This window comes from Heterodontus francisci, chromosome 6 (genome assembly GCF_036365525.1).
Source record: "Heterodontus francisci isolate sHetFra1 chromosome 6, sHetFra1.hap1, whole genome shotgun sequence".
In the NCBI taxonomy this organism is placed as follows: domain Eukaryota; kingdom Metazoa; phylum Chordata; class Chondrichthyes; order Heterodontiformes; family Heterodontidae; genus Heterodontus; species Heterodontus francisci.
In genome coordinates this window covers 5146629-5163979 of record NC_090376.1, presented here as the reverse complement: position 1 = coordinate 5163979, position 17351 = coordinate 5146629, and the positions used below count along the sequence as shown (strand labels likewise).

The 17351-nt window shown below is 49.3% G+C and overlaps 1 protein-coding gene and 1 pseudogene across 1 annotated transcript; one reads left to right on the top strand and one right to left on the bottom strand.

Moving 5' to 3' along the window:
* The first annotated feature begins 430 nt into the window (after window positions 1–430).
* On the top strand, window positions 431–17062 carry LOC137371086 (rho-related GTP-binding protein RhoG-like). The gene is made up of 2 exons (XM_068033001.1): window positions 431–679; window positions 14186–17062. Exon 2 carries the CDS (start codon window positions 14211–14213, stop codon window positions 14787–14789), a length of 579 nt encoding a protein of 192 aa, XP_067889102.1. The 5' UTR covers window positions 431–679; window positions 14186–14210; the 3' UTR covers window positions 14790–17062.
* Window positions 15142–17351, bottom strand: part of LOC137371064 (neuronal acetylcholine receptor subunit alpha-10-like) — a 44123-nt pseudogene continuing 41913 nt past the window's right edge.

Sequence of the window (17351 nt, the reverse complement as noted above, 5' to 3'; positions counted from 1 at the left end):
TTTTTACACAGCGAGTTATGATGATCTGGAACACGCTGTCTGAAAGGGCGGTGGAAGCAGATTCAACAGTAACTTTCAAAAGGGAATTGGATAAATACTTGAAAGGGAAAAATTTACAGGGAAAAGGAGGGGAGTGAGAGTAATTGGATAGCTCTTTCAAAGAGCCAGCACAGACACGATGGGCCGAAAGGTCTCCTTCCGTGAGGTGTGATTCTATGAAACAATTTCAGAAAGTGCCAAAAAATATACATTAAAAAAACACACACACACACCCAGATAAAATCAGCATGTTCCTGTCCAGACTCTCAGTTTCACTGTTACTTGTCGTGTGAATGTATTTAAAGCAGGGAAATGTGCTAGAAACAGGGCAGAGAGGAGGGGGGAGGGGGTGGTGAGGGGCGGTGAGGGGGAGGGGAGAGTCACACCCAGAGAATTTTAATAACTCTCCCCACCCATCGACTATAATATCCTCTCATTATGCAAACTGCACCCAGTTGGTGTCTGAGAGTCTCGGGATGATGTGTTCCATGGGCTCCTGTTAATGCTTCAGCTTTTCCCAGGATGACAGGATCCCACAGTAAACGAGCTGAGACCCATCGCAACTGGTCGTGAACTCTCAGACAGGATCAAGGTCTCTTGTGAGGAGCGACTGCTTGGGGAAAGGATCCTGCAGCTCTGGGTAAGATTTAATTTAACCCTTCGCAGCGCTTGACAGCAACATATACTTTCATTAATAGGGAGAGAGAATTCTTTCCACTTGTGTGGGGGAAGCCAGAACTAGGGGCATAAATATCAGATAGTCACTAATAAATCCAATCGGGAATTCAGGAGAAACCGGAGAGTGGGGAGAATGTGGAACTCACTGCCACAGAGAGTGGTTGAGGTGAATAGTATCGATACGTTGAAGGGGAAGCTGGATAAACACATGAGGGAGAAAGGAATAGAAGGATATGGGGATAGGGTGAGATGGAGAGGGGGTGAGAGGAGGCTCGTGCGGAGCAGAAACAGCAGCACGGAGCAGATGGGCCGAATGGCCAGTTTCAGTGCTGTAGATACAGTGTCATTCTATGTAAAGAAGGAATAGAGCTGTTCATAATCCCAAAGCGCTTTACAGCCCAATGAAGTACTTTTTTCAAGTTTGGTTACTTTTGTAACGTAGGAAACGCAGCAGTAAAATTTACGCACAGCAAGATCCCAAAAACAGCAATGTGACAATGACCAGATAATTTGTTTTTAGTGATGTTGGTTGAGGGATTTGGCCCCATTGGTCATTTTCTGCTCTTCTTCCAAAAGTGGCCGTGGGATCTTTTGCATCCACGAGAGGACAGACGGGGCCACGATTTAACATCTCATCGAAAGATGACACCTTCGACATTGCAGCACTCCCTCAGTACTGACCCTCTGACAGTGCAGCACTCCCTCAGTACTGACCCTCTGACAGTGCAGCACTCCCTCAGTACTGACCCTCTGACAGTGCAGCACTCCCTCAGTACTGACCCTCTGACAGTGCAGCACTCCCTCAGTGCTGACCCTGTGACAGTGCAGCACTCACTCAGTACTGACCCTCCGACAGTGCAGCACTCCCTCAGTGCTGACCCTGTGACAGTGCAGCACTCACTCAGTACTGACCCTCCGACAGTGCAGCACTCCCTCAGTACTGACCCTCCGACAGTGCAGCACTCCCTCAGTACTGACCCTCCGACAGTGCAGCACTCCCTCAGTACCGACCCTCCGACAGTGCAGCACTTCCTCAGTACCGACCCTCTGACAGTGCAGCACTTCCTCAATACTGACCCTCCGACAGTGCAGCACTCCCTCAGTACTGACCCTTTGACAGTGCAGCACTCCCTAAGTACTGACCCTCTGACAGTGCAGCACTCCCTCAATACTGACCCTCTGATAGTGCATCACTCCCTCAATACTGACCCTTCAACAGTGCAGCACTCCCTCAGTACTGACCCTCCAACAGTGCAGCACTCCCTCAGTACTGACCCTCCGACAGTGCAGCACTCCCTCAGTACTGACCCTTTGATAGTGCAGCACTCCCTCAATACTGACCCTCCGACTGTGCAGCACTCCCTCAATACTGAGCCTCTGATAGTGCAGCACTCCCTGAGTACTGACCCTCTGACACTGCAGCACTCCCTCAGTACTGACCCTCCGACAGTGCAGCGCTCCCTCAGTACTGACCCTCCAACAGTGAAGTGCTATTTAAAGTCCCTCCATTTTTAGACTGGGCAATTCAGCAGACTTATTAGTACTGTCCTTTCAGACATGTGATTAGATGTTTAAGTGCACAGTACACCTGATACTGCAAGCAAGGAAACTGTATTTAAAAATAATCATGGTCTAGTTTGGATAAGAGAGATGGTGGGGGAGAATATTCAGAATATCAGCCCAAAACTGCACTGTTCATTCACCAAATCTGTAAACTAGACTAGTGTGAGTGTCTCTCCAGTGACATTTAAACCAAAACTATTTGACGTATCGGATTGCCCCAATGAAAGTCACATTTCTTAATTCCAGTGAGTTCAAGAGCAGGCTCGACAGGTTGGCTGACAGTTTGACTTTGCAGGGAGATTGATGTGGGCTCGGTTCAGTTACTGTCAATTTGACTTCCCATAGATTGTGACTCACTCGCCGTGAGACCAGTGTATAGTGAGCACAGAATCCAGGCAGCTTGCCTGCAGTATTTAGTTCAGTTTAGCCTGAAACAGGCCCTTCGGCCCACCGAGTCTGTGCCGACCATCAACCACCCATTTATACTAATCCTACACTAATTCCATATTCCTACCACATCCCCACCTGTCCCTATATTTCCCTACCAGCTACCTATACTAGGGGCAATTTATAATGGCCAATTTACCTATCAACCTGCAAGTCTTTGGCTGTGGGAGGAAACCGGAACACCCGGTGAAAACCCACGCAGTCACAGGGAGAACTTGCAAACTCCACACAGGCAGTACCCAGAATTGAACCCGGGTCCCTGGAGCTGTGAGGCTGCGGTGCTAACCACTGTGCCGCCATATTCTACACCTAATCTTGGTTGTAAGTTGTCACTCCGATCTTTAATGTTTGTCCAACAACCTAATAAATCCACAGCTCTCTGCACCAAACTGGACCTTGAGAGAGCCACCGCTCAGCCAAGTTTGTCTGAGGTGATCCTATCTTGAGGCGAAGAGCGGAGACTAACAGTGTGGAACAACAGCAAGTCTGAAAAAGGGTAGACAGTGGGAAGAGTGAGAGCAAACATGGGCTTCAGGAGCAGTGGAGCAGGAAGGGGAGGCTGTGTGTAAGAGGGAAACAGGAGACAGCGCAATCATCTCAATGTTAACACTGTGAGGGTGCGAGGAAGAGTCTGTAGAAGGGAGGGTTTTCGAGTTTACAGACAGGGCAAAGGAGCTGGAGGTGGGATTCGATTCAATTCTCAGACGACAAAACGATTTCTTTAACCTGAGATACAAACGTGTTAGGGAATATCTTGGGTCGCACTCTCACACCAGTTAGAAAGTCGTGGCTTCGTGTCCCACTCCAGAGACTTGAACACAGAATCCAGGTTGACACTGCCACTGCAGTACTGAGGGAGTGCTGCACTGTCGGAGGGTCAGTACTGAGGGAGAACTGCATTGTTGGAAGGTCAGGACTGCGGGAGTGCTGCACTGTCAGAGGGTCAGTACTGATGGAGCACTGCACAGTCGGAGGGTCAGTACTGAGGGAGTGCTGCACTGTCGGAGGGTCAGGACTGCGGGAGTGCTGCTCTGTCAGAGGGTCAGTACTGAGGGAGTGCTGCATTGTCGGAGGGTCAGTACTGAGGGAGTGCTGCACTGTCGGAGGGTCAGTACTGAGGGAGTGCTGCACTGTCGGAGGGTCAGTACTGAGGGAGTGCTGCACTGTCGGAGGGTCAGTACTGGGGGAGTGCTGCACTGTCGGAGGGTCAGTACTGAGGGAGTGCTGCACTGTCGGAGGGTCAGTACTGAGGGAGTGCTGCACTGTCGGAGGGTCAGTACTGAGGGAGTGCTGCACTGTCAGAGGGTCAGTACTGGGGGAGCGCTGCACTGTCGGAGGGTCAGTACTGAGGGAGTGCTGCACTGTCGGAGGGTCAGTACTGAGGGAGTGCTGCACTGTCAGAGGGTCAGTACTGAGGGAGCGCTGCACAGTCGGAGGGTTAGTACTGAGGGAGTGCTGCACTGTCAGAGGGTCTGTACTGAGGGAGTCCTTCACTGTCAGAGGGTCAGTACTGAGGGAGTGCTGCACTGTCAGAGGGTCTGTACTGAGGGAGTCCTTCATTGTCGGAGGGTCAGTACTGAGGGAGTGCTGCACTGTCAGAGGGGCAGTCTTCCAGATGAGAAGTTAAACCGAGGTCCCATCTTCCTCTCAGGTTGGAGGTAAAAGATCTCATGGCTACTATTTTGAAATGGAGCAGGGGAGTTCTCTCTGGTGTCCTGGCTGATATTTATCCCTCAACCAACATCACGAAAACACTAATTATTTGCTCATTATCACGTTGCTATTTCTGGGATCTTGCTTGTTTCCTACATTACAACAGTGACTGCACTTCAAAAGTATGTCATTGGCTGTAAAGTGCTTTGGGACATCCTGAGATTGTGAAAGATGTTTTATAAATGAGTGTTCTTTGTATTATGTAAAAATAGAACAAAGCCAGTAACAAACCGGTCCCAGCACGCTGGGCTGGGCAGTGTTCCACACTCTGTCATATTGATATGAGCAGGTGCTGAGCACTGCTTCATCATTCTCCCCTCCCCAGGCCAGAGAGACAATCAGCTCAGTCACCTTCACCAGGCTCCCTGCCACTAACTTCAGAGTCTTTGCCTGTCAAACTGGACTGGCAAAACTACATCCACATTTCCTCTGCACCTCACTAACATCTTCACCCTGCCTCAGCTCACCGGCTGCTGAAACTCTCATTTTTGCCTTTGTTAGCTCTAGACTTAACTATTCCAACACTCTCTAGGACCGTCTCCCACATTCCAGCCTCCGGAAACTTGAGGTCATCCAAAACTCTAATCCTAACTCACACCTAGTCTCATTCACCCGTCACTCCCTGACCTACACTGTTTCCATTTTTAAATTCTCATCCTTGTTTTCACATCCCTCCATGGCCTCTCGCCCCTCCCTATCTCTGTAATCTCCTCCAGCCCCACAAACTCCCAGAGACTTCTGCACTCCTCAAATTCTGGCCTCTGGATTATCCCTGATTTTAATCGCTCCACCATTGGTGGCCGTGCCTTCAGCTGCCTGGGGCCCTAAGCTCTGGAATTCCCTCCCTAAACCTCTCCGCCTCTCTCTCCTCCTTTAAGATGCTCCTTAAAACCGACCTTTTTAACCCAGCTTTTGGTCACCTGACCTAATGTCTCCTTATGTGGCTTGGTGTTAAATTTTGATTGATAACCATGAAGCACCTCAGGATGGTTTGCTATAAGGCGCTACATAAATGCAAGTTTCTGTTGTTGAAGCAATGGAAAACCTTTCTGCGGGTTAGTTCTGACCTGGAAGATATAATGAGGAAAACTAGTTAACCCCCCCCCCCCACCTCCTCGACCCCCCCACAGCCACCCGCATCCCTGAAGATCAGAGTGAGGTCAGGGACATGGAGTTGGAATTACGCTCAATGCTCTCGGGCAGTGGGGGAGGGGAGGCAAACAATGAGGTCAGGTTATCCACATCCGATTACTGGCCTGAGGTCAGGATTAGGCTCACGTTAAAGACACAGTTCCTCAGAATTTCAGTTCCCTATTTTTTTTGGAATTCTAGAAAATGATGATAATCGAGGGAAACGGCCTCCGAGAAATCTATAGTGTGAAGTGTCATTAACCCTTCAGTTGTTATTTTGACTCTGTGACTGCATGTGTGTAAGATTGAGTGTGAGTGTGAGTGTGAGTGTGTAAGTGATTGTGAGTGTGTGTATGATTGTGAGTGCGTGTGTGTGGGAGTGAGTGTAAGTGCAAGTATGAGTGTGCTTGTGAGCATGCATGGGTGTATGTGTGAGAATGTGTCTGTGAGTGTGTACGTGAGTCATAGAGTCATTACAGCACAGGAAAAGCAGTGGTCCCAGCACTGACCCTTGGGGAACACCACTGTCTATCATCCTCCAGTCTGAAAAACAACCATTTACCACGACTCGCTGTTTTTTATCCTTAAGCCAATTTTTTATCCAATTGGACACAGACCCTCCTATTCCATGAGCCTCAATTTTGTTAACCAGCCTTTTTATGTCAACTGCTTTCTTAAAATCCATATAGAAAATGTCCAATTGCTTTCCCTTCTCTGTTCTCTGTTACTTTATCAAAAAAATCAATTAGATTAGTGAAACACGATCTGCCTTTTACAAATCCACGCTGGCTATTCCTAATTAATATAAACCTCTCCAAGTGTCTGTTGATTTTTTTCCCTGATTATTGTTTCTAAAACCTTACCCACCACTAATGTTAAACTGACCAGCCTGTAGTTACTAGGAATGTCCTTAGACCCTTTCTTGAATAAGGGTGTCACATTTGCCACTTTCCAATCCTCTGGCACTCCCCCATATCGAGGGAAGATTGGAAGATTATGGCAAGCCCTTCCGCTATATCCACTCTCAGTTCCTTTAGCAACCTGGGATGCAAGCCATCCGGACCAGGTGACTTATCCACTCTAAGAACAGCCAGTCTTTCCAGTACATCATGCCTATTAATTTTCACCCCATCTATTACCTCTACCCTCTCCGTTTCTGCCAATGTTTTGTCATCCTCTTCCTTAGTAAACACCGATACAAAGTACTCATAACCTTGCCCTGCGCCTCTTAAGCATATATCACCCTATTAACCCAATAGGCCCCACTCCACCTCTTGCTATCTGCTTACTATTTACATGCCGGTAGAAGATTTTTGGGTTCCCTTTTATGTTAATTGACATTCTATTCTTATACTCTCTTTGCCAGCCTTATTTTCCTCTTCATTTCCCCTCTCAACTTATTGTACATGGCCTGGTTCTCACTTGAAGAATTCACCTGACGTGCCTCGTACACCCTCTTTTTTTGGTTTCATCATAGTCTCTATCTCCCTCGTCATCCAAGGTGCCACAAGAACCTGAAACTCTCCCTCCTGCACCATGCCTCAAGCCACAGATTGATCCTCCCTGTCTTCTGATTTCTACTCTCACTAATGCGTGGCACTGGGAGTAATCCAGAGATTACACCCTTCAAGGTCCTACTTTATAACTTTCTCCCCAGCTCCTGAAAGTCTGATCTAGGACATCAATACCTTGCTATGTCATTGGTACCAACGTGTACCACAATGTCTGGCTCATTCCCTTCCCCCTGCAGAATATTCTGCACCCTCTCCACGATGTCCTTTACCCTGGCACCAGGGAGGCAACAGACCTTACTGGACTCACGGTAACGGTTACAGTAATGCCTCTGTCCTCCTGACTATAGAATCTCCTACAACAATGCCATTTCTGCACTTTGCTGTTCCCTCCTGTGCAGTTCCTTTCCCATTGGTGCCCTGCTCTGGACTGCACTCCTTCAAGGTGTCGTCACTCCCAGCAGTCTCCAATGCTGAGAGCAGCACACATCCTGAAGACTCCTGCACTTCCTGCCCCTTCCTACTCTTCCGGATGGCCACCCACCTACTATCCTGTACTCTCACTGCCTGTGGAGTGACTGCCTCCTGGAACATATAATCCAGGAAACTCTCCTGCTCCCTGATGCTCCGCAGTGACTCCAGCTGCCCCTCAAGCTCGGAAGTCCTGACTGCGAGCTGAAGCAGCTGGAGACACTTCCTACACACGTGGTCACCCAGGACATGGGGAGGTGGTGGCATACTGGTATTGTCACTGGACTAATAACCCAGAGACCCAGGATATTGCTCTGGGGACATGGGTTCAAATCCCACCACAGCAGAAGGTGGAATTTGAATTCAATTAATAAATCTGGAATTAAAAGCTAGTCTAATGATGGCCATGAAACCATTGTCGATTGTTGTAAAAACCCATCTGGTTCACTAATGTCCTTTAGGGAAGGAAGAAATCTGTGACTCCAGACCCACAGCAATGTGGTTGACTCTTAACTGCCCTCTGAAATGACCTAGCAAGTCACTCAAGGGCAATTAGGGATGGGCGATAAATGCTGGACAAGCTAGCGACACCCACATCCCACAAACAATGTTTTAAAAATGTATCTGAGGAGTTGTGAATGGTGCTGAACATTGTGCAATCATCAGCGAACATCCCCACTTCTGACCTTATGATTGAAGGAAGGTCATTGATGAAGCAGCTGAAGGTGGTTGGGCCTCGGACACTACCCTGAGGAACTCCTGCAGTGATGACCTCCAACAACCACAACCATCTTCCTTCGCGCTAGGTATGACCCCAGCCAGTGGAGGGTTTTCCCCCGGATTCCCACTGACTTCAGTTTTGCTAGGGCTCCTTGATGCCATACTCGGTCAAATGCTGCCTTGATGTCAAGGGCAGTCACCCTCACCTCACCACTTGAGTTCAGCTCTTTTGTCCATGTTTGAACCAAGGCTGTAATGAGGTCAGGAGCTGAGTGGCCCTGGCGGAACCCAAACTGAGTGTCACTGAGCAGGTTGTTGCTAAGCAAGTGCCGCTTGATGGCACTGTTGATGACACCTTCCATCACTTTACTGATGATTGAGAGTAGGCTGATGGGGCGGTAATTGGCCGGGTTGGACTTGTCCCTGTACACTTTTTGTGTACAGGACAGACCTGGGTAATTTTCCACGTTACAGGGTAGATGTGTGGCCCTGACGGAACCCAAATTGAGCATCACTGAGCAGGTTATTAGAGTCATAGAGTTATACAGCACAGAAACAGGCCCTTCGGCCCATCGTGTCTGTGCCAGCCATCAAGCACCTATCTATTCTAATCCCATTTTCCAGCACTTGGCCCATAGCCTTGTATGCTATGGCGTTTCAAGTGCTCATCTAAATACTTCTTAAATGTTGTGAGAGTTCTTGCCTCTACCACCCCTTCAGGCAGTGTGTTCCAGATTCCAACCACCCTCTGGGTGAAAAAATTTTTCCTCAAATCCCCTCTAAACCTCCTGCCCCTTACCTTAAATCTATGCCCCCTGGTTATTGACCACTCCGCTAAGGGAAAAAGTTTCTTCTTATCTGTCCTATCAATGCCCCTCATAATTGTGTATACCTCAATCATGTCCCTCCTCAGCCTTCTCTGCTCCAAGGAAAACAACCCTAGCCTTTTCAGTCTGTCTTCATAGCTGAAATGCTCCAGCCCAGGCAACATCCTGGTGAATCTCCTCTGCACCCTCTCCAGTGCAGTCACATCCTTCCTACAGTGCGGTGACCAGAACTGTACACAGTACTCCAGCTGTGGCCGAACTAGCGTTTTATACAGCTCCATCATAGCCTCCCTGCTCTTATATTCTATTCCTCGGCTAATAAAGGCAAGTATCCCATTTGCCTCCCTAACCACATTATCTACCTGTGCTGCTGCCTTCAGTGATCTATGGACAAGTACACCAAGGTCCTTCTGGCTCTCTGTACTTCCTAGGGTCCTACCATCCATTGTATATTCCCTTGCCTTGTTAGTTCTCCCAAAATGCATCACCTCACACTTTTCAGGATTAAATTCCATTTGCCACAGCTCTGCCCATCTTACCAGCCCATCTATATCGTGCTGTAATCTAAGGATTTCCTCCTCACCATTTACGACACCACCAATTTCCGTGTCATCTGCGAACTTACTGATCATACCTCCTATATTCACTTTAAATCATTAATGTACACTACAAACAGTAAGGGTCCCAGCACCGATCCCTGCGGTACACCACTGGTCACAGGCTTCCACTCGCAAAAACAACCCTTGACGATCACCCTCTGCCTCCTGCCACTAAGCCAATTTTGAATCCAATTTGCCAAATTACCCTGGATCCCATGGGCTCTTACCTTCATAACCAATCTCCCAAGCGGGACCTTATCAAAAGCCTTACTGAAGTCCATGTATACTACATCAACTGCTTTACCCTCATCTACACATCTAGTCTCCTCCTCAAAAAATTCAGTCAAGTTAATTAGACATGATCTCCCCCTGACAAAGCCATGCTGACTATCCCTGATTAATCCCTGCCTCTCCAGGTGGAGATTAATCCTGTCCCTCAGAATTTTTTCCAATAGTTTCCCTACTAAGCAAGTGCTGCTTGATAGCACTGTCGACGACCCCTTCCATCACTTTACTGATGATTGAAAGTTGACTGATAGAGCAGTAATTGGCCAGGTTCTATTTGTCCTGCTTTTTGTGTACAAGACATACCTGGGCAATTTTCCACATTGCCGGGTAGATGCCAGTGTTGTCGCTGTACTGGAACAGCTTGGCTTGGGGCGCGGCAAGTTCTGGAACACAGGTCTTCAGTACTATTGCTGGAATATTGTCAGGGCCCATAGACTTTGCAGTATCCAATGCTTTCAGTCGTTTCTTGATATCATGTGGAGTGAATCGAATTGGCTGAAGACAGGCATCTGTGATACTGGGGACTTCAGGAGGAGGCCGAGATGAATCATCAACTCAGCACTTCTGGCTGAAGATTGTTGCACTGATGTGCTGGGCTCCTCCATCATTGAGGATGGGGATATTTGTGGAGCCACCTCCTCCAGGTAGCTTTTTAATTGTCCACCACTATTCATGGCTGGATGTGGCAGGACAGCAGAGCTTAGATCTGATCCGTTGGTTATGGGATCGCTTAGCTCTGTCTATCGCATGCTGCTTACGCAGTTTGGCATGCAGATAGTCCTGTGTTGTAGCTTCACCAGGTTGACACCTCATTTTGAAGTATGCCTGGTGCTGCTCCTGGCATACTCTCCTGCACTCTTCATTGAACCAGGGTTGATCTCCTGGCTTGATGGTAATGGTAGAGTGGGGGATATGCTGGGCCATGAGGTTACAGATTGTGATTGAGTACAATTCTGCTGCTGCTGATGGCCCACAACACCTCCTGGGTGCCCAGTTTTGCATTGCTAGATTTGTTCGAAATCTATCCCATTTAGCACAGTGATAGTGCCACACAACACGATGGACGGTATCCTCAATGTGAAGGCGGGTCTTTGTCTCCACAAGGACTGTGCGGTGGTCACTCCTACCAATACTGTCATGGACAGGCAGATTGGTGAGGACAAGGTCAAGTAGATTTTTCCCTCTTGTTGATTCCCTCACCACCTGCTGCAGACCCAGTCTAGCAGCTATGTCCTTTAGGACTCGGCCAGCTCTGTCAGTAGTGGTGCTACCGAGCCACTCTTGGTGATGAACATTGAAGTCCCCCACCCAGAGTACATTCTGCACCCTTTCTACCCTCAGTGTTTCATCCAAGTGCTGTTCAACATGGAGGAATACTGACTCATCAGCTGAGGGAGGGCGGTAGGTGGTAATCAGTAGGAGGTTTCTTTGTCCATGTTTGACCTGATGCCATGAGACTTCATGGGGTCCGGAGTCGATATTGAGGACTCCCAGGGCAACTCCATCCCTACTGTATACCACTGTGCCACCACCTCTGCTGGGTCTGTCCTGCCGGTGGGACAGGACATACCCGGGGATAGTGATGGCAGTGTCTGGGATATTGTCTGTCAGGTATGATTCGGTGAGTATGACTATGTCAGGCTGTTGCTTGACTAGTCTGTGGGACAGCTCTCCCAACTTTGGCACAAGCCCCCCAGTTGCTCGTACAGTGGACTTTGCAAGGTCGACATGGCCAGGTTTGCCGTTGCCGATCCCGGTGGTATGTGTGTGTGTGCTTGTGAGGTTTTTTCCTTTTCAAGTATTTATCCTATTCCCTTTTGGAAGTTATTACTGAATCTGCTTCCACCACCCTTTCAGGCAGCACATTTCAGATCACAACAACTCACTGCGTAAAAAATAGTTTCGTCATCTCTCCTTTGTTTCTTTTGACAATTAACTTAAATCGGTGTCCCTCTGGTTACCGACCCTCCTGCCACTTGAAAGAGTTTCTCCTTATTTACTCCCACAAAACAATTCATCATTTTGTATTGAGGACTGTGGAAGGGTCAGTACTGAAGGAGTGCTGCACTGTCAGAGGGTCAGTACTGAGGGAGTGCTGCACTGTCGGAAGGTCAGTACTGAGGGAGCGCTGCACTGTCGGAGGGTCAGTACTGAGGGAGTGCTGCACTGTCGGAGGGTCAGTACTGAGGGAGTGCTGCACTGTCAGAGGGTCAGTACTGAAGGAGTGCTGCACTGTCGGAGGGTCAGTACTGAGGGAGTGCTGCACTGTCGGAGGGTCAGTACTGAGGGAGTGCTGCACTGTCGGAGGGTCAGTACTGAGGGAGTGCTGCACTGTCGGAGGGTCAGTACTGAGGGAGTGCTGTACTGTCGGAGGGTCAGTACTGAAGGAGTGCTGCACTGTCGGAGGGTCAGTACTGAGGGAGTGCTGCACTGTCGGAGGGTCAGTACTGAGGGAGTGCTGCACTGTTGGAGGGTCAGTACTGAGGGAGTGCTGCACTGTCGGAGGGTCAGTACTGAGGGAGTGCTGCACTGTCGGAGGGTCAGTACTGAGGGAGTGCTGCACTGTCGGAGGGTCAGTACTGAGGGAGTGCTGCACTGTCGGAGGGTCAGTACTGAGGGAGTGCTGCACTGTCGGAGGGTCAGTACTGAGGGAGTGCTGTACTGTCGGAGGGTCAGTACTGAAGGAGTGCTGCACTGTCGGAGGGTCAGTACTGAGGGAGTGCTGCAATGTCGGAGGGTCAGTACTGAGGGAGTGCTGCACTGTCGGAGGGGCAGTACTGAGGGAGTGCTGCACTGTTGGAGGGTCAGTACTGAGGGAGTGCTGCTATGTCGGAGGGTCAGTACTGAGGGAGTGCTGCACTGTCGGAGGGTCAGTACTGAGGGAGTGCTGCACTGTCGGAGGGTCAGTACTGAGGGAGTGCTGCGCTGTCGGAGGGTCAGTACTGAGGGAGTGCTGCGCTGTCGGAGGGTCAGTACTGAAGGAGTGCTGCACTGTCGGAGGGTCAGTACTGAGGGAGTGCTGCACTGTCGGAGGGTCAGTACTGAGGGAGTGCTGCAATGTCGGAGGGTCAGTGCTGAGGGAGTGCTGCGCTGTCGGAGGGTCAGTACTGAGGGAGTGCTGCGCTGTCGGAGGGTCAGTACTGAGGGAGTGCTGCGCTGTCGGAGGGTCAGTACTGAGGGAGTGCTGCGCTGTCGGAGGGTCAGTACTGAGGGAGTGCTGCGCTGTCGGAGGGTCAGTACTGAGGGAGTGCTGCGCTGTCGGAGGGTCAGTACTGAGGGAGTGCTGCGCTGTCGGAGGGTCAGTACTGAGGGAGTGCTGCGCTGTCGGAGGGTCAGTACTGAGGGAGTGCTGCGCTGTCGGAGAGTCAGTACTGAGGGAGTGCTGCGCTGTCGGAGGGTCAGTACTGAGGGAGTGCTGCGCTGTCGGAGGGTCAGTACTGAGGGAATGCCGCACTGTCGGAGGGTCAGTACTGAGGGAATGCCACACTGTCGGAGGGTCAGTACTGAGGGAGTGCCGCACTGTCGGAGGGTCAGTACTGAGGGTGCGCTGCAATGTCGGAGGGTCAGTACTGAGGGAGTGCTGCAATGTCGGAGGGTCAGTACTGAGGGAGTGCCGCACTGTCGGAGGGTCAGTACTGAGGGTGCGCTGCAATGTCGGAGGGTCAGTACTGAGGGAGTGCCGCACTGTCGGAGGGTCAGTACTGAGGGTGCGCTGCAATGTCGGAGGGTCAGTACTGAGGGAGTGCTGCAATGTCGGAGGGTCAGTACTGAGGGGGTGCTGCACTGTTGGCGGGTCAGTACTGAGGGAGTGCTGCACTGTCGGCGGTTCAGTACTGAGGGAGTGCTGCACTGTCAGAAGTGCTGGTTTTCAGGTGAGATGTTGAACCAAGGCCCTGCCAGGTAGATGTAAAGGGTCCCATGTCCACTATTGTCAAGAAGATCAGGGGAGTTTTCCCTGGTTTTCTGGGGCCATGATTTATCCCTCACTGATCATCACTAAAACAGATTACCTGGTCGTTATCACGTTGCTGTTTGTGGGATCTTGCTGTGCACAAATTGTTCACCGTGTTTCCCACGTTATAATAGTGACTACTGAAAGTATTTGATTGGTTGCAAAGTGCTTGGGACATCCTGAGGTGGTGAAAGGTGCTATAGAAATGCAAGTTGGTTTGTTAATTTATGATTGTATTTGTTTCAGGTTGTCTGGGAACCGTCTCAGGACGATGGTAACCATCAAGGTAATGTTGCTGGGCAACGAGCTGGTGGGGAAGACCTCGCTGATTGTCTGCTTGACCACCAGCGCCTTTCCCAGGGACAGTCTGCCTACGGTCTTCGATACGGTCAGTACGCAGATCACAGTGGACGAGCGGATGGTCATCCTGAACCTGTGGGATACAGCACCCCAGGAGGAACACAGACTCTCCATCCGTCAGTTCTATTACCCCCAGACGGATATCTTCATCATTTGCTTCTCCATCTGTGACCCGAGTTCCTTTGACGATGTCTGGAACGATTGGTACCCTGAGGTCAAACGACATCGTCCCAATGTGCCGGTGCTTCTGGTGGGCACCAAGAAGGACCTCCGGCATGACCCAGCCACCGTCCTGAGCCTGCTCAAGCGTGAGCTGGCACCGGTCAGTTACCAGCAGGGCGCTAGCCTGGCCAGGAAGATCAAGGCTGTTAAGTACGTGGAGTGCTCAGCGCTGCTCTTTGAGGGGGTTGTCGATGTGTTTGAGGAGGCGACACGCGCTGTGCTGCACAGAAACCACAACAAGCGCACCAAGAGCTGCATACTGACGTGACAGAGCAGGAAGTGTGACACACACCCAATGCCTTTTTTTTTTGTTGCACTAAAACCTTCAGCGGCGGGAAAACTTTACAAAAGCCTTCGTCCCAGCTGATGCTCTGGATAATTCCAAGCCAGGGACTCCCTCACCTCACACCTCGAGTTTCAGGAAATGCTTCGGACTGAAAATCACTGAGGTCGGAACCTGTGCTGCCAATTCTTGGCCGTGGGTCACCCACACCCCTCCCCCCTCCCCCCCAATCCCCAGCCGGAAAGCTGCTGAGCGGAAGTGCGATTTCTGCTGCCATTGGTCAGTAATGGTACAGGCCAGAGACACTACAGTCACTGTTTCATCGCTGTGCCAGCTTCTAGCTCATGTTGACTTGACCCAACCAGTGGAAAAGGAGAGATCGAGTCTCCGACCATCCCAGCAGATGGAACTGCTCATAGGTCAAAGGGCACAACGAGCGACCGTTCTCAGCACCGGGACACGAATGGTTAAACAATGACCGGATACTAGGAGCTGCCAAATTCTCCAGGAGGGCCCTAGAGATGCCAGGAAATGAAAGATTTCATTAAAGAATTAATCTCCAGAAAGCTGCTGGAATCAAAAGAACCAGAGAGAAAAATCATGGAGACATTAAAAATTATCTTTGTTGACTAGTTACAAAAATATTGGACATGGGATTGGGATGCGGGAAGCCAAGAAATAGAACATTCTGTTTCCTTTCACATAAAAGCATGAGGAATAGGATCGGGAGTCGGCCATTCGGCCCCTCTTGCCTGCCCCACCATTCAACAAGGACATGGCTGATCTTCTACTTCAACTCCACCTTCTCACACTACCCATCACATCCTTTAGTTCCCTCAGTATCCAAGAATCTAACAAACTTTCTCCTGAATATACACAATGACTGAGCATCCACAACTTTCTGGGGTAGCAAATTCCAAAGATTCCCAACCCTCTGAGTGAAGAAATTTCCCCTCATCTCAGACCTAAATGGCCGACCCCTTCCCCTGAGACTGTGACCCCGTGTTCTAGATTCCCCAGCCGGGGGAAACTTACTCCCAGCATCCATCCTGTCAAGTCTCTCAAGAATTTTACCTGTTTCAATGCGATCACCTCTCATTCTTCTAAACTCGAGGGAATATAGGCCAAGGCTACTCAATCTCTCCTCATAGGATGATCTCCACATCCCAAGAAACAGTCTCCAAGTGCCCATGACAATCTGAGAATGTTTGCAGCACAGAAGGCGGCCATTCGGCCCATCGTGTCTATACTGGGCCTTTGAAAGAGTTGTCCTAGACTCCCCTATAACCCTTTATCCAATTGCCTCTTACTGCCCCGCCCCCCACACTCTCATCATTGGTCATCCGAGAAGCCCATCATGATGATGTCCTGCCTTCCTAACCAATTGAAAAAGAGACTCCTCATTACCCAATTGAATGATGTTTAACTCTCAGTCAAACCTCCTTTCTCTACCCCACAATCTCCAATATTTGTATTAACCAATAAATGAAAATGTTTGAAGAAAATTTTTAAAAAGATAATTATTTTTAACACCACCCCCCCACCATGATTTTTCTCCTTTGTTGCTTGCAACAGTGTCCAGGCGTGATGGGCTGAATGGCCTCCTCAGTGCTGTAGCAGGAGATTAGTCTTCAATTCCTGGAGACTTCAGAGGGCATTCTTGGAGAGTTGGCAGCTATAATTGTTGTCTGCTGTCTGGTTGGAAAATCAATTCCACTACAGGACACACCGGTTTACAATCTTGAAGAAATGAGAAATATACCAAAATAATTTTACCAATCTGTCACTCATGGGATTGTCCAGGATTCTCCCCCAATCCCCCAAAACCCTCACCATTGAGCAATCGTGGACTATCCCGACAAAACTAGCTTGGACTCAGGCAATAGACTGTTATGATTGGCTGGGAACTTCAGAGCTGTGCGCTGTGATTGGGTGGAAGCTTCCAACAGAATATTGTAATTGGTTGACAGCTCTACCTCAAATAGTGTTTTATGATTGGCTGACAACTTGAAGCGGTGTGTTTTGATTGATCAATTGGTGTAACAGCTCCATGACAATGGTTGTGATGATTGGCTGGCCACATCCAAGACCTTTCTGGAATCCGGCCTGGGAGAAACCACTTCTGCTGCTATGAGGGGTGTGGTGAGGAGTGGAGGTTCACTTAACGTTGCTAATTATTTAATCCATATAAAATGCCTTTAACAAAATAACAAGAAATTCAAAACCTTGCAGATGAATGACTTTTCCTTTTATTAAACATGATTTGTACTTGCACTGTACAGAGTGTCTTCTTTATTTCCAGTGATTGTTTTTTGTTTGGTTTGTCAAATCGATTTTTTTGCGAAGAAGCAAAATGTCAAATTAGAGTGAAAACTGAAAAGGGTGAAAATCAGAACTGAGATTCACCTGAAAATAGGGAATAACTTTGACGGAGTTAATAAGCAGGAAATTCAGCACAACAGTACAGGATGAGGGACTGTGGCGAGAAACGGCAACAATAACTTTCATTTATATAGCACCTTTAACTTAGTAAAACAGCCCACATTG